We start from the raw sequence: 21,907 nt of genomic DNA, 5'->3' as shown, positions 1-21,907 counted from the left end.
CTAAATTCACAATTTGAATATGATTTTTATATATCTGAAGCTATTGGGCTTTCTGCACGCTAAGTTCATCCATCTCCTTTGGATTTATTAGAGATGACAAATGGTTATAAAAAAAACACATTTTACTTTTAAGATGACATGTATTACACCAATTAAACATATATTAATTCATTGGCTATGGAAGCTGCCTTGTTATTATTCACATTGTGTTAACAATTGAAATTATTCATGTCATAAACATTTACATAATTATATAAATTTAAAGAATGGTGAACCTGATAATATACAACATTATCTGTACAATGCAATTAATGTGACAAAAATATAAAAGGTAGACAATAAATTATCAATATTTATGTAATACTCAAAACATTCAGAAAGTATATTCTTAATTTCATAATTTCTTTATACAATGCATATAACTTTTATGGATGTATCACTTAAGTTATCCTAACAAACATGTAATTTTTCTATGCTTTAAAAATTTGATTTTCTGGTCAAAACAACACAACTTTATTAAATATTTATATTTCTACAAAAAGTCAAATAAGAGGCACATGGGCCACATTGTTCTCTTCAGCACTTTGGCTACGAAAAAGCAGATATCAATTCAGTATTGAAAAGTTTAAATATAAAAATAAATGTCTTTGCTGTTCTTGAGAAGAAGATTTTTAAAGATTTTTCTATGTATTCTATGTATGTAAAGCTTTGACTGCCCATTGTGGCCCTACCCTACCCCTGGGTGTCATGATTTGAAGAAACTTGAATTTACACTACTTGAGAATGCTTCCATATCAATATGACCAATCATAGCTTTGCTTTTCTTGAGAAGATTTTTAAAGATTTTCCCTTTGTATTCCTGTATTAAACATTGCTTGCCCACTGTGCCCCCCCCCCCCCCCCCCAAACCGCCAGGGGTCATGATTTGTACAAAATTGAATCTACGTTACCTGAGGATGCTTCCAAATAAATATGACTAATCATGGCTTTGCTGTTCTTGAGAAGATTTTCCTTATGTATTCCTATGTAAAACTTTGATCACCCATTGTGGCCCCATCCAACCCCAGGGGGTCATGAATTGAACAAACTTGAATCCACACTGCCTGAGGATGATTCCACGTAAGTTTCATATTTTCTAGCACAGTTGTTTTTGAGAAGAAGGTTCTTAAATGATGCCATTAATTTTTCACTTATTCATAATTATCTTTCCTTGGAAGAAGGGCATGGCCCTTCATTTGTATAAAATTGAATACCCTTTACCCAGGGATACTTTGTGCAACTTTGGTTGAAATTGGCTCGGTGGTTCTTGAGATGAAAATGGGTTGTTGCAAATCAATGGTTCTGTTGTAGTTTTTCATCAGATTTCATTTTTTTATTATCCCTTTCTGTGGAATTTTTAGTCAGAGACATTTCCCCCCTTAAAATCAGCCCTATTTTGTGATCCAAGCCTACACCCGAGGACTATGATTTGAACAATTTACAATCTTATATTATATAAGAAACATATCATATAAAAGTTCTAACAATTCGGGTCAGGAAATTAATACAAATTACTTCAGATACAGGTGGTATCTGAAATATCTAAATACAACCAAAAAATTTCAAACATAGGTCACCCAGACCTACTCTTTGGTTGAAATACTCCAAAAAATACCTCTTGTCTATTTCAATACAGCATTAATGATGGTGATTTGTCAAAATCTTTTTTTAGACAGGATGTTAGTTGTCCCCTTAGTTTTTCTCTGCCCTGCTACTTTTTCATGAACAAAATGCATTAATTTTATATGGAGAATAACCTTAAACAATTCTTGTCTATCCGATTTTTTCAAAAAGTCATATTGTCGACTGTAGTGAAGAACCGGTTTCTCCACATGCTTAAGTGGTCCCTTTCTGGTGGTATTTTGAATTTTTTCCCAGCTGAGTTCAGTTAACTCTAGATGTGTAACTGTCACCTGCAAAGAAAATTTAATTTTTTTTTTTCAACGAGAGTGATAATTATAAGAGGTGTAATTAATAGCAATTCTCTGTAACCACTTAAACTTCGTTGCCACGCATGGTCACCGATTTTGATGAAACTTCACCCATGCTTAGTACTTGACACCAGAAACAAATATCAAACAAAATTTCATTACTAAGTGTCTCGGTTGCTATGGCAACAGCCGGAAAAGTTTGAAAAATCGAGATTTTCAGCCACTTTAAATCCTGACTGTGGCTTAATAAAACTAGAAAAAGCAAACAAACCACTGTCACAAAAACATGACACCTTGATGTCGCTTATCCTGTAAAGAAACTGTTTAGAATATATCTCTAAGTAAGCGGTAACCAAGGGTGCATTTGGAATACATTTAAAATACTGAAATATGCTGAAAAACACTCCGTATTCACTAATGGTAGGTGTTACATGCTTAAACTCAATCAACGACTTAAGAAAAACAATGAAAATGTGACCTTTAGTATATAAGTATAAGCAATATTATTCTATAAATAACTTTTATGGTTGCCATGGTAACACAGTGTAACCATGTAAAACTAGTAACTAAGATTGGGATAATGCTACTGTCTTGAGGAAAAACATGAAAATTCAAGACTGGCAAATATGCATCCTTAGGTCCTTGCAACACCAAAATCATAAGAAAATTGGGTATAATTGCTACTTTACAGTGTTACCATAGGAAAAAAGTACCAGTGCTTAAAAGTGAATTATTTTTTGCTGCATTAAGAATTAAATTGCCATATAATCAAGAAACAAATTAAAGGACTCAGCTTGAATACACTGTAGTACTTATCTGTTAGAACTGAAGTTGAATATCATATATTGATAAAATTTGATAAAGAAAACAACACTGTTGCTATGGTTACCAAGAAAGTAAAATGTTCTATTTTGTGAACTTTATATCAAAATTAAACCCTGTGTGCCAACTTCTTCCATCCACTTAGAGATTGGATGATTGTCAAAATTAAAAGTCCGGATAACTGTTAATAAATATCAATCATAAAAGTTTTGGGAATCTACATTTAAGGGTACATATCCAAGAAACGAAAATATTTTTCAGGTTTTTAAGCATATATTTTCTGCTTATTTCCATAGCAACGCTCTATTTAAAGAATCTAATCTGAATTTTTTAATCTAATCTGAATTTTTTCAAATGGAAAAACTAGGAGCATACCAACATCTTTAAAAATTGATCATTAGTTATGAGGAAATGTGCTTTTTTAAAAGATAGGATAAGATTTAAACATACAGAGTGTTACTTTGAAGGCTCTCTGTGGTATAAAAACCTTTGCAACCATTGCCAACCAAAATGAAATATCATATTTTGTTCTTGGTAAATGTTTCAAGGCTCTTTTTTCTATTATTTGGTCACATTTCATCCTATAATTGCTTTTTATTTTTACGTGTATGACTTTATAAAATTCAATGAATATGTTTTTTTCTACTTTTGAATACTTTGTTACCATAGTAACGTATGTAATAGTTGATTTACCAGACATGTTTATCATGCATTTGAGACATCTGACCTTCAACTTTTTATCATGCATTTGAGACATCTGACCTTCAACTTTTGGAAACAGTCATTGCCAATTGTTTGCTTTGCCGCAAATGTTAACTATGGGTCTCTAAACATGTTAAAAAATGCCATTTTTCGAACTTTAAGACATGTTGCCATGGTAACTATCAAACATAGCAACCAATTTTTGCCTGATTTCAGTTTAAGGTATCAATGACTTTTACCATAGAGAGTTTGGAGAAATTCTGAGACTATGAGTGCCACAGCTCCTATACAAAATTTCAAATCATTACAGAGAATGGCTCTTAACAAGAGGCCCAAGGGCCTTAATGGTCACCTGAGAATAAAATAACAATCCATAGAAGATCCATAGAAAATGCGAGTAAAATAAAGTGATAAAATAAGCTTATGTAAATCTTTCATTATCCATCGTGAACCATCCAACCCCTGGGGATGATGATTTTACTTAACTTGAATCTACACTACCTGAAGATGTTTAAACATTTCATCCTTCTTAGCCCAGTGGTTCTGGAGAAGAAGATTTTTCCAATATATCCCTATATAAAACTTTGATCATCCATTGTGGCTCTGCCCTACCCCAGGGGTCATGATCTGAACAAACCTGAATCTATACTACCTGAAGATGCTTCAATACAAATATGACTCATCATGGCTTTACTATTCTTGAGAAGAAGATTTTTAAATATCTTGCCCATAGGGCTGTCACGGGTACCCGAAATGACCCGGAACCGCGGAACAATTCATTCGGTTCGGGTACGGTTCTGTTTTTCCGGAATTCGGTTCGGTTCGGATTTGTATAGTAGTGTAGGTTTTACTATAAAAATGGCATCAAAAACGAGAGATTTCTTAATACATTGCAATTATAAGGTGATTTAAATAATATGGTACAATTGTTGTCTAGTCAGGAAGCTACTTAAAACTAGTTAAAATGTTGCTATTTCGAAGATTAAATGAAAATATTCTTTTTGTTGTTGAAAATAATACATATCATTAGCTTTTATTCCATTAATTACCCGAACCGAAATACCCGAAACCGAACCTAAAAAAATCAGAACCGACCCGACCCGAAAAATTTTGGAACCGTGACAGCCCTACTTGCCCATATAATTCTCAGTGATTTTTCACTAATTCTGTATCATCTCCCCTTGGAAGAAGACATTAGCCCTTCATTTGAATAAGTTTAAATCATCTTCGTCCAAAGATACTTTGTGGAAAGTTTGGTGGAAATTGGCCTAGTAGTTCTTGAGAAGAAGTAGAAAGTATGAAATGTTTACAAACACCCACATGACCAAGGACAAAAACAGATAGCAATAGGTCACCTGAGTGACTCAGGTGACCTCATAAAATATTACATGTTTTCAATACAATTTTTATGATGCATAACTCGATAAAATTTTCAAGCTTACTATGATAGCTTTTAATGTGTTAATGTACAATTTTACACAAAATCAGCAGAAAACAACTCGCCACTCTGGATTTATGATGCCCTATTTTTCAAAATTTAACTTGCAGCCAAGCATGGTGCATATTTGTATGTACCATTAACTCAAGCTTATCTAATCATATAATAATAAGTCAAATGACTTCATATTAAAGGTTTGATAAAAAATATATTCTTTGATTTATTTTAAATTGAGATATTTACTTATTTAAGAAAAGTGAGGTCAAGATCAAAAATGTTGAAGCAATTGAAAAGCCCTCATCAATATATATCAGCATACGAAGCTTGATGAAAATACCTTGAATAGTTTCATTGAAATTTCGCCAAACAAAAAGAGTGATAGGACAAAAGAAGGATGTTAGGGAAGATGGATGGAAGCTAGACATAATAAACACTATATGCCCTGGCCATATTCAAATTTGCTATATCTGTAAATTTGCTATACATCTGTGTTTGTACTCATTGAGTTTTAATGTATTTTACTGCAAATATTACATATGCTGAAAGGTAAAACTTCTAAAAGTGGGAATTCTTCCTTCAAAAAATCCACTAAGGTCATCTTTGTGGATCTGAAAATTTATCACCTTCTTTTATTTTTCCTGGTTTCAACTATTTTTAAAGTTATAGAGAAAATTAGGTTGTAAAAAATATTATCTTAATATAGAGTATTATTCAAATTAACATACTTGTGTTTTTTCAACCGTAAATCCAAGAATATCTCTACCAACACTTCCACAAAGATCCATATGTGTCACTGATTTGTCAAGATAGGCCAACAGTTCTCCTATATGTTGAGCAAGAAGGGCATCTGGTAGGCAGGGATCTACTTCTGAAGATGCATGGCATGTTTTCTTGATTACAGGACTGCCATTTGTATCTTCTTCACCTTTTATGTTCTTTTTAACCTGAAAATATAAAAAAAATTACTGTGGAAAATAAAACCAACAAAGCAGAGAGAATAATACAAGCTGACAGAGCACATTTTTATCCCCAACTTCACTATGTCAAGGTTTTGTGACATCATGCCTCTTCACAAATCCTAGCAAAAAATATATCCATAGGATATGATTGCCAGGCCCATTGGCACATTCAGATTACAACAAATGCACCATCTCTTTTTTTTTGTCTGAAATATATTAAATTTTTAAATTATGATGAAAGACGGAAATTTCTAATATCTTTTGTACACTGAACTCATCTCTTTAGTTCAGTTATTGTTTCTTTATACATGTAGTAAATTATGTGTTGAGTTATCCCATCCATCATCCAACAACTCATTGTATCAAGTTTATTCCTTCATATTTAATGATATTAAATTCTAAAGTATGAAAATTTACAATGTACATGATGTACAGTTAAACTGCTCTTAGACTATCAGTCAGGGACATAATGCAAACGAGTTATTGTCAAAAATAACTCAAGTAAGTTATTTTTTGTCACAATGAGTTACCTCTCTTTGCTTCTGACCTACTTTTCCTAGCATTAATAACTCAAACACGTTATATCTCTAAAAGAGTTTCAACATAACGATAACTTGTATAAGTTATTTTGTGTCATTTCTCCCTAACTTCACACCGTGCACCAGTACAAAGCTTTCTGCACAAAGACAAAAACAAATGTTTGATTAAATTATATGTTTTCTTATCTGGATCATGTGGATAACTTATCTAATATATTTTTGAAAATCTAAAAATTATGTCTGCCTTTATCATGTTTATAAGGCTCATCTGGGTAACCATGGCCCTACTGTAGAACTAGTGTAAACAAAGTGTCCTGCCACAGCTTGATATGTCCGTCAAATATTGTTCAATTAACAAAAACAGTTAAGAGTGCAAGAAAATCCTGTCAATCTTCATACAAAGACTTCAATAAGTTTTCCATTTCTTATAATGTTTCATGTACATACACCTCCTGTCGTGTAACTATACAGTGTATATTTTAATTTATAACACTTAAACAGATAATACATCATATGATACAACTTGTCTTAACAATAGGGCACATAACAAGAATGATGTGCCATTACCTAATACTGATCTGTCTTGGTCAGAATTTTGCATTCTAACTAGAATGTTCCAAGGAATCCATGTGTCACCTGCTTTCTAGCTTCATTCAAAATGTAAATAAATCTAAGACCAAAGTGTTTTTCTTTTGGATAGAATTCAACCGACCCTAAATTTTACAAATCCTGAAAATAAAAATGTCTTTCTTCCAACATATTACTCCAGATTTTTCTCAGCTGAACTGGTGGGTTTTAAATTTTAGAATGCATCTTAGTCAAATAAGTGCTTATTAATATACGAGACCTTTACAAACATTTAGTTGACCATAAATAAACATGTGCAAACAAATTATGGTTGTTCTGTCATACAACAAGAAAGCAATGATACAAACTTAAAGAACTTTTTCTGAATGGAAAAGTGAATAAAATCTTGGATGCATGATACTCTTTCTCCAACTGCAATGTCTCAATTGGCTAAACTTAACTGTAATATTGGAGACTCTGAGAGTGCATGCCCAACCATGATACACCTATAATACACCTATAGATGAATAGTTTGGCCAATTTTGCTGTTGAGAGATGTATCTTTGTTCAAGTAACACTGACTGGCCGGAAAGCAATATACAGATCACTTGAATCTTTAAGATGGAAATAGCTACAAGATAAAATGTTTTTACCTCTACAACACATAAAACTTTCCCCTCCAAACCATAGCATACTATATCTGGTGCTGAAGAAACAATTTCACCTTTGACCTTCATCTTTTTTATAGCAATATCAGGTTGGTGCCTAAAAATAAGTGGAAGAGCCATGTAAACATGAATAAATAAAATACACTTCTTCATTAGTACTGATCTCTTTGTATCTATAAATGAAATTCTACACAAAAAAATTAAAGTCTATACCAGATGTCTCAGAAAAACAAAATGTGTCATTCATGAAGCATTGTTACAACACACTTTGAAAAATTACGCACTTTGAAAAAATTTTTCAAAGTGCGTTAAATTTTGGGACCAAGTCAACACACTTTGAAAAAATAAAATTTCTTTTCAAAGTGCGTTAATATGGACCATATTAACGCACTTTGAAAAACTGTGTATGGATTTGTCAATATTCCTGCAAATCTTAGGTATGATAAATAATTGAACCTGTTTGATAATTCTTCTGTGAAGAAGTCACTTCAGGATGTGAAAGTGAGAGATTTTGATTTTTCCATACTTTGAAAATTCTTTCTCGCTTAAATGCTTTACTGTACTTATTTTTTTCAAGTTTGCATGCATTTTATGTAAACTTAAATCTATTGAAAGTTTTCGACGTCATACCAGTTATGTAAACACATATATTTGGGTGTAGCATAGGCATCAGTACCGGAAAGGGTGGTTACATGTAGGCATATAAATATTTTGCAAAGATATACATAATATGTACATGTATGCATTAAAAATTGGGGCTTTCCTGTGGGGTCAACTTTCAATTTGCTACCGACAGCTATGTACAATGTTTAAGAAAAAAAAGAGTTGGGATGAGAGACCTTCTACTCGTCTTCTCCTTGTTCTCAATGAAATTAAATGAGTTCATGTAAATTTTAAAAAGTTTTTCGAAAGATATAATTATTACAATTTGATTTCCTCTATTACTAAAATCTAAGTCTAGAATTTTTATTTTCATACATATCTTTTTTTTCAAAGTGCGTTAAATGCCTCCATGGTAAAAAATGTTTATGTGCATTCTTAACGCACTTTGAAAAAATTTTTCAAAGTGCGTTGAGTGTGTCCAAAATGAACAATTTAACGCACTTTGAAAAAATTTATGCACTTTGAAAAATTTTTTCAAAAAGCGTTGCCACAAAGCATCATATACTTGGCAAAAAAAAAATAATAGTCATGTTTCCTGCTACCCAACCAATCCTATTTTTGCACTTGACTCTACATTTTTTTTTTTATTTTGAAGGAAAAAAATCGGGAATTTCTGGAATTTCATCATTCTGCCATCTGTTTCCATGTTAACACAAAACAAGCATTTCATGTAATTCATTTTTTTTGGAGAATGTTTATTTTTTCACCTACATCCTCCTTAACATTTTAAAATCTTTTAGTAATTGGTCCTACACTACCGTCATGATTTGAGCAAACTTATATACATGTGCACTACCTGGGAATTTGAACAAATTTCTATAAAAATTTTTCAACTTAATATTTCAAAACCTTGACTTAAGTGAACTAAATATAGTAAAAAAAATGCATATTTACCTGGTGATTATGCCACATATTTTGAGAAAGTCCTCAAATAAAGTTTGAAAGTTGGATTCTGAGACAGAATCGTTCACTTCAATTTCCTCTCTTAAAACAAGTTCCAATTTTTGTTGAAACTCCTCAAAGCGGGATGAACATCTGTTATTATCAAACAAAAATATTAAACATTTGCACTTAACATTTGCACTTATATGGGCAAGCTTAAGAATTCGTTAATAGAATTTTTGGTGTCAAGGTGATTTATCCAGTAAAAAAAAAGGTACCCTAATTTTATTAAATAAGTATCCAGAGAAGTGGCATATAACACACACAGGAAACCACTGGTCTAATGAAACTACCATGCTTGAATATGTTGACAAAATCTTAGTTCCTTATATAGAGTGAATTCGTGAAGACCTGCCATTAAATAGATTTAATGCTCATGCTCTGTGCATATTCGATGTGTTCAAAGCACATCAATGTGAATCATTCTTGAATAAACTGTCCCAGAATGACATAAGTTAGATTCGTACCAGCCTCATGCACTGGGGAATTACAGCCTTTAGATCTCACAGGTAATGACACATTCAAAAATCTGTTAAAAGTGCATTTCAGACCTAGCTGGTATGCTGACGAAATTGACAAGAACTTGACAGAGGGTAAAACAATTGACAAACTTGACGTAGACCTGAGCTTTTCAAAATTAAAGCCTTTACATGTGGGATGGCTTGTGCCTGCTTATCAGAAAATAACAACAGACATGATTAAAACAGGCTGCAAAAAAGCTGGAATATTGGACATTGTGTCATAACTGTTGCAGGATTCGCATACCTGTCAGCATGATCAAAGTAAAATAAAAACTCATGTGAAAAAAGTTTACTTTTATATTTCTTTTGTAATTTATTTTTTGTTAATTTGTATACAATATTTAATTAATAAAGAGTTAAACATATTCATACTTGGGTATTCATTTCACAAATACAAGTAATTGCTACATTAATTTTTTTTACATCTTATTCTAGATTTACGGATGGCATTTAGCGATGTACTTGATTTAGCCGACTCTGCATTCCGCCAAAGGCGCTAAATAGAATACACCACCAAATGTAATACGTTTACAGTATATCCTGTTTGGGAGATTGGTCCAAACCTGTTTATCCCACTTGGGTGAGTGACCCAAACCTAGTAAAATATCAGCATAGATATCCCCAGTTCACACAAAATTTTCATTTCTCATCATATTTTGTATATGAATGACAATCTTATATATTAAGGGCAATACTTACAATCCAATACCATTGGGCATCTTTTCTGTTGGAATGAATTCATTACATATCGCGGGATTTCCAATAAACTTTCTCTGTAATTCTTCAAACGATGTGAAATCTGCTTCAATTGAATTACACACATATAAAATTTCCTCCAAAGTATTCAATTCTTCTGAAACGACATCCTTTCTAAACATTTTATATAGCCCCCATTCATATACAACGTCCATCGCACAAGCCCTGTACAAGAGTTTTATTCCCAATTTGTCTACATCAGATCGCCTCCATTTGGAAGTGCTATTTGGAAAAAATGAATCATTTTTGCTCGAAGGTTCAGATGATGATGTAGTTGTTGAACTCTCTAATGTAGTTGTTGACTTTTCAGTGTCACTGTCGTGTGGCGTTGGACTATTCACACTTTCACCTGCATCAGAGTGTGCCCTTTTCCTGCCTTCCATCTTGCAAAGAGGATGAGGCTACCGGTGAATTTGGTTCCTGACTAATTCTTACCCGGTCAGTCTATGTAAAAACTACACAAAGTCTGTAATAAATATTTTATTTCAATGCAGGGCCATGTAAATCTTGAAAATGAAACTTTTAACTAATGGTAAAGCATAATGTCTAATCATGGTAGGCCTAATTCCTAATCACTTACTTTTCTTTCTTTAAGATTGAGTTTCTTTAAAATCACTGCCAATTTTATTTTCATTAAATACTCGATTCTCATTACATTGCGGGTTCCATTGTATCACTGTTTATTACATTTTTACCAGTGAGATACAGTGAAGTCGCCAATTCCGGGTCACGTCAGGGTGTTTCGTTGATATTTTGTAAATCTGTTCAATTTATATTTTATGCAATATATGTATTGAAAGAACAAATAGACAGTCATCCAAACACCTTTTCGTTTTCAAAGTAGCTACACGGGAACAATATTTACAGGGGTATTTCAGCTTCCCCATTTACGAATCATTTTCTCCATTTCCGGGTCATGTGACTTCACGGTCGTGTAATTTTCATGGAACGTTTCGGAACACGATTTTTATGATGTTGAAACATAAAACAATTCATGCAGCTCGGGAAAAAAGTAAAACAACCACAGAAATATGTTTAAATTATTTTTAAAACAATTACAACAAAACAATTTGCAGTATGCAGAATGAAAAAAATGTATTAGGATTTAAAATAATACAATTAAATTCTTTTATTTGAAAAATGCATTTGAAGGGTTAATTGGATTTTAATTTTTAGAAAAAATATTTTCCTGTTAGAATACTTTTGATAATCAAGGTAAATACATGGTTGTCGATTGGTTTTGTACATAGAATTTTGACATGTTCATGCCACGAGATTGCGTGACCCGCAATTGGAGAAACTACTACAGTTTGATTTGATGATCATTATAATTTTATTTGAGTAGGGATCATTATGATTGATTTCTGAGTTAAAACTAAATGCATTTGCCATACATTTGAGCTCTTATTATTTATCTTGAACTTTTATATCAGCCTTTCTGCGGCGAACAAAAACAAATGTAGCCCGTCACCGCAGCATAAACATCCAAGTCTTTAATGCGTGCGTTTCATAATTTCGATTGTCGGATGCTTTCTTAAAGTTGATATTTGAAATTCTGTAATTAATTACAGACAGAAAGACCAATTCTTCATGATCAGCGTATTCATTAAGTTTTTTGCGCTTAAATTTTAACACTAAGCATAAAATACACAATAAAATCAAATTTCTTAGTGATTTTTCTTCAGAGAATTTAGCATGTTTAGAATGATTACATTTTTTGCGACGGTTGTCCGTTGTTATGATGATTTTTATGAGACACTGTTGGCTATATAAATTCTTAGTGTGTCCTTAGAATTATCATAATGTTTTTTAAGTCTTACGATATAGTAAAGATAAAGAAATTCTTCTGTGCATAATATTACCATGATTTCGTTGACTGCTTACTGGAAATGGCTTTTAGACACTAATTGTAGAACCGGTGTGGTATAAAATATGGATCTCCGGATAAGTTGCTACATGTACCTGTACACTTTCTATTAAAAACCTTATGAATAAGACGTCTAGATTAGATTAAAAATCATAGATTAATTAAGACTTTTATAGATGTTTTATTTAAGGAATAACTGTCTTATTTTTCGATTTCATGATGTGATCAATCGATTGGCTTGCGTGATACATGTAATTTGCATACAAGCCGAAGGCGTTCATGCATAAAATTATCACGCAAGCCAATCGATTGATCATCATCATGAAATTAAACAAATAAGACAGCTGTTACCCAGATAGCATGACTCCGTTGGGCCAACGTTGGTTTTTGGTTGTATGGTTGGTAGAGTGTTGGCGTTGGGGAACATATGTAGGCCCAACGTTGGTCCAACGTTCATTTACGTTGGCATGAAAGCTAAACCAACGGTGTTGGCAGGCGCGTAGCCAGCATGGAAACGAAGTGTACGCAGAAAACGGTCGGGGGTCTGGGGGCCGCCCTGAGGCCCCCAGTGGGTCCAGGGCAAAGCCCTGGTTGGGGCCCAGGGGGCAAAGCCCCCGGAAGCTCCTGGATTTTACAAATTTTTCAGTCATTTTCTCGCAAAAGAAATCACAATAATATCACTTTTCTCGAGCAAACACTTAGCTATAAGATATACTGCTTCCATTGATACTTCAGGAAGAGAAGGATAATTTATCAAATTAATTTACGCATATTGTGGTATTGGAAAAAAGTTTCCAAGTGTATCAAGATAAAACAGAGTAGCAATTTCAATATCGTTATCATTGGAGTTTAAATATTTCAAAATATAAACGGGGGGTGTTGTTGTCTTTTGATTACCTTCATATTTCAGGGATTTTCCACTCACTTTTGGGAATGGGGCCCAGGCCCTTGGAATTGGGAATTTAACGACATTTTAACACTAATTGGGAAATTTTATTGTATGATGTTTTTCAAGAAATAAACACTAAAATGAATAAAATTGATGTTTTACATAGTTATTATAGAGCTATGAATCAGAGAATTGATCATTCTAATAAAATTTTACCCAAATTTCAAACCTGACCATGTTTGTATTTTGTAAAATATGATCAAGTTAACCTCTGAAGTTGTTCTGCATTCAAAAATTGAACATATGCAGTTCATTTTGGGAAAAAGGGAGAGGTTTTGCAATTGGGAATGGGGCCCATATTCGGCCCTACACGGGGTAGTGGAAAATCCCTGTATTTGATAGCTGAAACGATTCGAGAATGCTTCCAATTATAATATAATTCTTTAAATTGGTATATAACATCAGTAAAAGAAGCTATATTATTATTTATTTTGTTCACCATAATTTAAGTTGTTTAACGACATTTATTCATTACCTCTACGGAAATTAAAAATCTTGGATAGTCGTCCAAAACCTTTATAAATTTTTCTTTCGATCAAAGTCCCTTAGATCGCTTTCCTTATATCAAATATTTGTCCGGATAATCGTGATTACGCGGATTAACATTTTGGTTTAACAATTTTTTTCCTCAAGAATGTTGAAAGATGTTTTTGGAATTGATTTTATAAAGGACTAAATTTGAATGTGCAGACATGCTGAAAAAAATTGAATCCAAACAATAAGACGCAAAATAATTTGAAACATGGGTAGTGCCTCTATTTTCCCGAATAAAAATCTCTCTTTCTTTTTTCCTTCTTTTCTTTTATCCCTCTTTCTTTCTTTCTTTCTTTTTTTTTGGAAAATGATGTGTACGCACTTGCGTACTTGCGTATAGGCAGCTACGCGCCTGGTTGGGCATGTGATGTTGGCCCAACGTTGGTCCAACGTTCATTTACGTTGGCATGACAGCTACACCAACGGTGTTGGGCATGTGATGTTGGCCCAACGTTGGGCCAACGTTCATTTACGTTGGCATGAAAGCTAAACCAACGGTGTTGGGCATGTGGTGTTGGCCCAATAATGGCCCATTGTAGTAACATGTTGACAAAAACTATAGCGACTTGGTGTTGAACATTAATATCAATTCTCTGTAATTATCAAAATTGGTTGGCCACGCATACAAAAACATTTTGATTTTTTTATAATAATTTTAAACAGCTATGTCATTAATTGTAAAATCTAAAGTGGGTTTATGAAATAGAACCTTGGTTGCCATAGAAACGGGGTGCAAAATTCTCAATTTCGTTAATTTTGAAAAACGTGTACTTATCAAGAAAAACTGTGTCCAGAAATGTAAAGGGATAACTTAATATGTTTTCATTATTTAAATTTAATACTACAGATTAAAGTAATTATATCTGTAGTTTTGATTTAATCTCTCAATAGTAAATGGCCATTTTACATATTATAACATATCAGATATGTGATTGGTTTAGTGGAGTTTTTGGAGGCTTAAAACAAAAAAGGCACACTGATTACAAATTTATTAATAATTAATTATGAAAGGCTGATATTTGATTATATCAAAATATGTAAAATATTGGTGGGAGACTCAAAGATGGAAAAGGAATTCAAAGATAAAGATTACTTTTTTCTACATTTTGAAGCATTTTTTGCTTCCTAATTACTTCCCTTGAACTACTCTCTAACGTTTGGAGGTATAATGTGTATTTAGTAAACAGCAATGAATATTTTCTGGCGAAAGATCTCATCAAAGTTTTACAGTCTGGAAGAAGAAAAGAAGGCTAGACATCCTAAACAATGAAGACAGAAGGTAAATTTATGTATATACTGAGCATTACAAAAATATCAAGATTAACAAATGCATATTTTCTTAATTTTATTTGCCTTACAATACACAGTTGTTATACCACGGTAGTGGTCAGTGGTCCTTATCAAATCAAGCGAACTATACCTTTTGACAGTTTGACTTTCTGACCAATGAATTAATTATTTTTATTAATAAAAATGAATTTGAAGCATATAAACATCACTTGCTGATACAGCTGAACTCCCCCCCCCCCCGAAATATAAATGTCTGTATAGAGATTGTATAAAATCTGTGCCATTCAGTAGGTTTACTTTTTATGATGTGCTGAGAGAGACTTTTAAGTGAACATGATTTATCTTTATAATATAAATTTCCACTTCTGTCAGTTTTCATTCATTGTTTATCCTATTATTTCAATTCTTTATTGGCATTAGGCACATATTTTACAGAATTGTGTTATTAAAATATTTAACTAGAGCAAGTTTGTTTTCTATAAAAAAAGTGCATCAAACGTTTATAATATGTGAGCACAAGCACAAAGTAGCTAAGTTTTTTAAACAGTATTCTATATATCAGCAAAATATGGTCATGTGATGTTCATAAGCAGAAAATAGGAAAACAGCATGTTTGTTTTGATGTCATTGTTTTATGTAATAGCTTCTATCTTTTAAACTTTAAATTTATTATATATGTCCAAAACTGTGCTATATGTATTGACAAAATAGATCTAGGCTAAGAATGCACTGGAAATATTGAGTTATTTTTGTTTATATAGACTCTTTCATTTGTCAGTGAAGTACCGGTACTGTATAATCTATAGTTCAATTTTGTGTGAATAATAATAATCTTTTCAAAGAGCAAACAGTAAAAAATATATATGTAAAAATATATATGTACACTTGTACATATGTGTTAGTGTTAAAACAAAATTTAACTAGAGGTACTGTGAGCAATGAGCTCACTAAATGATACCCCCTTCCTCCCATATGGTTATAACTGATGACAAATCCATGTTTTACTGTGGCCGGGAAACCCAAAATATGTGTCGAATCAAAAAGTAAAATAGGAGGTGCACAATGGCAATATGTAATAAAGATTCTGTGAAAGGTTCATTAAATTTCACTCATTGCAGTTGTATAAGAGGAGGTGCGGATAATAAGAGATGGGTACCCTAAAGCGTAACAGACAGACGGACGTACAGACAGATGGACGTACAGCTAGACGGACATACCGATTACAGTATACCTTACCACTTTTCAAGTGGAGGGTATAATAAAACTATATACATGTACATGTAGAATATTCACCTCTGATTTATAATGATATTTGTTTTGTACACACTGACCATGTTTTATAATATTCTAAACAAATTATTTGATACTCAGGCAAATATTCACTACTGGTAAGATGATCACACACATGAACATGTCTGTGTATGAATGAAATGAATTTTCCTTTTGATCATGTTCCTAGGAAAATAATTATTTTCATAATTTTTTCATCAAAGGATTTACCATATAAGATGAATAAAGAAAAAGTAAGACCAGTAAACCAAAACAGGACCAAATAGGCCATGACTGAAGTTCAAGTGCACTCTGCAAGAAAGTGGACAGCCTAGATTTTGTTCTTTTCAAGGTAACCATTCTTTAAAATATGAAAGTAAATTAAGAACAGATGATACAAACAAAAAATGGATGCCTGGATTGGTATATATTTTTTGGCATAATTTAATTGCAAATTAATGATGCTATTAATAAATTTCTAGAATATTAAGAAATTGTAAACCTTCTGTGATGTTCAAAAGTCTGCCCTCTTGAAACTATCCCTATTAATCTATACAAATATTTTTCACTTCAAATTCCATTTTTATGCAAATATGAATTAAAAATTAAAAAGTACTTGAAGAAAGTTATTAATTTTACTGATTTAAACATGACCCCAGTTGTTATTTTCAAATTCTCATAGTTGCCAACTCACCCGATTTGTCGGGTCACATCCGATTTTTCAACCCGTAACCCGATTATTTTTTATGACCCGGCGGGTCATGCTTATCACCCGATTTTTGCCGAACAACCCGAAAATCTCCCGATTTCCGGATTTGGTTCGTAAATTAAGTTGCACTTTTAACTTCCAGTTACAACCCAAGCTTAGATCTACGTAAACAATGCCGATGGAATAATTATCTGTGCAGGTGTAAACAATTAACTGGGTTGTTTTGACAAATCAATGCTTGAAGTCAATTAAAATGGCTTCCGATAGAACTACATCGTTATCAGGGCCAACACGAACAAATTGAACCAAACACATGTCTCTGATTGAACCAAGAAAAAGAGAAAGATATTTATGTACATATCAAGGAATCTTGGGGAAAAAACTTTCATTCTAGATAAAATAAAGTGATCAAAGACAGTGTAGGCCTAACTTCAAATTTAAAACATGTTGCAGTAGTTAACTAATTAAGAGAGAGGAAAAACAACTTCAAAACTGAAATTCGTATACTTTCAAATTTAGCAGAAACTGAATTAAAAGGCTTTTTAAAAAAAAATGCACAATTACTTCAGGTCAGTACTGAAATATGAAACCTTCAATTTTCATTTTTAACATGTAAATTAAAGCAAATTATGATTTTTTTGTCATAGTAAATTAAATCCTTTTTCAATAAAAGAATTCTCAAATACTTTGTATATATGTATTTAATCATGGTAAATATATCTTGAATGTCGTTACGCGTTATGACCAGATTTTTTACTTTCCAAATCTGGTCATGACCAGATTTTTACATGCTGGAGGTTGGCAAGTATGAATTCTTTGACAAAAGTTTGTATCATCTGTCCTTAAATTGTTAAAAAATATTTCAGTTTTATATCTAAATTTAAACCTTGCTTATTTCTTTTTTTTTTTCAAACAAAATTTAATACCTGTCCAGTAACAGAAGAATTATTATACTAGAATAAAGAAAACAACTTTCTAAAGGATTACATACACATTTAATTAGCTTGAAATCAGTGTATATTGGAAAATGCAGGAATTATTTACCATTGCAGGTTGAGAAGGGATGCCATATTTTAGGTTTGAAACCAGGCAAGTGAAAGCTGAATTCCAACCTACTTCAACATACTTGTACCCACTGTCTTCAAGATATCAGTGTTTGAGATGTCAAAGTTCAAATATAATAGGAACATGTTTATCATATTATGTGATGGCATCCTCAAATCTTATGCTGTATAACAATATGTTTTAGAACTTATCAAGCTTTATCCTGTACCTTGCCAAAAAAACTCAACTCAGCATAATTCTCATTACAGTAACTAATTATCAGTGTTACTTGCGTATGTCAATGTAGGTCATTACTGGTACATGCCTGACCAACAAAAACTCTAAAATTGAAAAATCAGAGACAAGATTTTCAGAGCAGCAGAAACAGTAGAATTTGTCGTGTAAATCTTATGATGTGTACCTTAGTTGAGAATACATGTACTCTAAATGTTGCATATATAAAAAATAAAAAAAGCGAAAAGTTCTCTTGTTTTCAGAATTTATATTTGCATGTGAAAAAAAAGAAAAGGAGATTGATATAGTTGGTGTGATGAGATGTTGGCAGGAACCTAGTAAAATGAAAGGAAGAACTTCCTTAAAATGATACTTGTGGGGGACAGTGTCTCATGAGGGGGGGGGGGTGCATTGTTTCAATACAAAAGATCCATTGCAAACCTAATTATTAATTATATGCCAAACACTATGTTTAAAGTTTTCCATTGTTGGATATTTATGTTTAAATCCAAGAGATAACTTACTGAAGAGGATGTGATTTTTTTTTAAACCAATGTAATTTTTCTCAAGTTTAAAGTCTTGTTTCATAAGTTTTAAAAGAAAAAATCAGAAGGGGGGGGGGGTAAATTTTTGACTTCATTCAAAGTATCTGTGGTTTGCATTGGGGGGGGGATTGTTTCAACTGACTTTACAGAATACAAAAGATCCATTGCAAACCTAATTATTATTAAATTATATGCCAAACACTATGTTTAAAGTTTTCCATTGTTGGATATTTATGTTTAAATCCAAGATAACTTACCCAAGAGGATGTGATTTTTTTTTAAACCAATGTAATTCTTCTCAAGTTTAAAGCCGTGTTTCATAAGTTTTAAAATAAAAAATCAGAAGGGGGGGGGGGTAAATTTTTGACTTCATTCAAAGTATCTGTGGTTTGCAGTTGCCCATGAAATTAATAAATAATTATGCAAAGTAACAAGTTGAAATGAGTAAAATATTATGAATGTCCTGCTTGTTTTAGTTTCATTTCAGAATTTTTCAAGTTTGACCAAATCTTGAAAAAGTAAAAGCCACAAAGTTTTGCAATTATTTGACATAGCATTACAAAATGCATTATATTTTTGCAACATCATAAAGATGCAAATCTAAGATGCCAAAAAATTTAGTTCACATTCACATTTAACTCATTACACAGGTTTTATAAAAGAGTAAATAAGTGTAGTTTTGGGAATATTGTTTCGTTAAACGCAGCCATTTTGGTTGAAAATCTGGTATTCCTGTCTCCATGGTAACAAATCTTGCATTCCTGTTTCCATAGTAATAGAGAATGGATAGGGAAAATTTTATTTCATATTAGTTTCAATCTAAGGGGATAGTTTCAGGAAACTTGAAACATGCCCTGGTTAGTCTACATGTACTTCAAAATTGTCAATTTTACGGAAAGGGGGGGGGGGCATTTTGTGCAGGTGTTCACAGTTCTCCTATCTAAGAACATATTTACATGTATTAATGCTCTTGGAAATGGGATGTGAATATTTTTACATGACACTTCACCTAGATATGGACTAATTTTACTGTAAATGACATCAAAACAGGTAGAAAGGAACATTTCTTTTCTATATGAACTTAATGAAATGTGCATATGTTCCTTGAAATACAGAAATTTTGCAGATTTTGGGTAATTTTTCATCAGCTTTTTAAAAAAATGTTTAAGTGTCCCATAAATATTTTAATGTGTTTAAACTAACTTATATACCATCTATACAATGCACTGTTTCCTGAATTTCAAATCAGTGTGCAAAGTATTAAAAAATCGCTTTGAAAAAGGGTCTAAAATGGTAATTTTCTCAATTTGGCAAAATGCCAAAATCCCCAAAGCTAAGCGTTGTTAAGCCATTATGTAGAATTACAGTTTTTAAAAAATTATGTTGTTATACTAAAGAGGAATAATGGTAGTTTTGAAACTAAAGTAGATTTTCCCATTCTCTTGTTTCTTTTAAGCTCATTTTTATTCAGTAAAACCTACAAAATTATGTTTTTTGGTCAAATTTTAGGAAGAATTTACAGGGGAAACAATAGGTGCCGTTACCATGGCAACAAGACATTTTTTGAAATAAAAAAATATAAAACCATTAATGATGTGACAATGTGAGTACACACAAAAAGTTTCATAGAATTTGAAAATGTAGCGTGGCCAAGCATTATTGATATTGTTTGATAATTACAGAGAATTGATATTAGATGTTGGCCCAACATAGGTCCAACCGAGTAAGTGTTGACGTGGATCAAGACCATTGTGTGTTGAGTATGAAATGTTGGCCCAACGTAGGTCTAACTGAGTACATGTTGACACAAAACATTGCCACTTATTGTTGGTTATTCAATATTGGCCCAACGTTGGCCCAGCTTAATAAATATTGACAATATAATGATTCATTGCTCTGTGTTGGGCGTGCTGGACTGAACTGGAGTTGGTCCAATAGTAGGAATATTGGGATTACTAGTACATGTACAGGTAGCCTGTAATGTTTGAGATGAATGCTGCTTGACTACGTTGGCCCAATGTTGCGAAAAGTATTCATCAATTTAGATTTGTCTATTGTAAATCGATGGTAATGATATAAGCAACTCATTATAAACATGTGATCTATATCATATTGAATGGAAAATATGAGACAATCCTTATAAGTCTCTGAATTACACATAGTAATTTTGTATCTTGGTAGATTCTATATTTAGCATCATTGAATCAAATTTAAAGTGCTGTGTTTTGTGTTTTGCATGTTTTGGGCTCCAAAATAAATAGGTCACTGGTGAAATTCACTGGCTCGGCAGGTGACCGGTCTCCAAGGAAACCGTCATCTTATTCAGTTTTTTTAAACCGCGCACTAGCACTGGTTTCTTTCCCTTTGATTCCAGTCGCTGCCGCTAGGTTTTTTAGGGCGCTTGCGCCCGTGAACCAATGTCAGGGTACCAAATCTAACCGCGCACTTGATCAATGCAAAGCGTATGTTTCTGTTTAAGTGAACGCAAGAATTTTAATCCTTTCAATGTTAAAATAAAGCTTTTGTTTTTGTTATTAAAAAAATTAATAATGTGAAATGCACAAAAATTGTAATGGCCTGCATGTAGGCTTTCAAATTATTGGTAGCGGGTAGCTGATTAAACAATTTTAATTGATGACGATCTTAATTTTTATAGGAATTGGCGGGCATGAACAAAACAGATATGTCCGGATCTGTAAGTGAACGCAAGAATGTTAACCAGTGAGATGTAAGTAACTATCTTGTATTTATATTAATAATGTGAAATTCAATCTTAAGGATTGCTTTAAAAATTTGTGTGATGCTGATGAACATTTGAAAATACTATTTTAATTGATGACAATCTTAACGTTTACAGGTAATGCCGGGATGGAAAAATCCTCTTCACTCTGAGACTATTGATGTGGCATTTTTTGTATA

General features: G+C 32.4%; 1 protein-coding gene and 1 long non-coding RNA gene across 2 annotated transcripts; one reads left to right on the top strand and one right to left on the bottom strand.

The window, feature by feature from the left end:
• Window positions 1-502: 502 nt before the first annotated feature.
• Window positions 503-11,371, bottom strand: LOC134246813 (uncharacterized). Its single transcript, XM_062729166.1, has 5 exons — window positions 10,491-11,371; window positions 9,223-9,363; window positions 7,651-7,762; window positions 5,658-5,876; window positions 503-1,952 (listed from the first exon to the last, which is right to left on the bottom strand). The coding sequence occupies exons 1-5, from the start codon at window positions 10,928-10,930 to the stop codon at window positions 1,695-1,697; spliced, it is 1,170 nt and encodes a 389-aa protein (XP_062585150.1). The 5' UTR covers window positions 10,931-11,371; the 3' UTR covers window positions 503-1,694.
• A 3,710-nt stretch (window positions 11,372-15,081) lies between these two features.
• Window positions 15,082-18,442, top strand: LOC134246810 (uncharacterized). Its single transcript, XR_009987722.1, has 3 exons — window positions 15,082-15,176; window positions 16,681-16,808; window positions 18,218-18,442. It is a non-coding gene; the product is annotated as an uncharacterized LOC134246810 (long non-coding RNA).
• The last annotated feature ends 3,465 nt before the right edge of the window (window positions 18,443-21,907 follow it).

This window comes from Saccostrea cucullata, unplaced genomic scaffold (genome assembly GCF_032062105.1).
Source record: "Saccostrea cucullata isolate Sc308-1 unplaced genomic scaffold, CSIRO_AGI_Scuc_v1 ctg2115, whole genome shotgun sequence".
Taxonomy (NCBI): Eukaryota; Metazoa; Mollusca; class Bivalvia; order Ostreida; family Ostreidae; genus Saccostrea; species Saccostrea cuccullata.
Note: the sequence above shows the minus strand (reverse complement) of the source record. Positions and strands in the feature narration are given on the sequence as shown.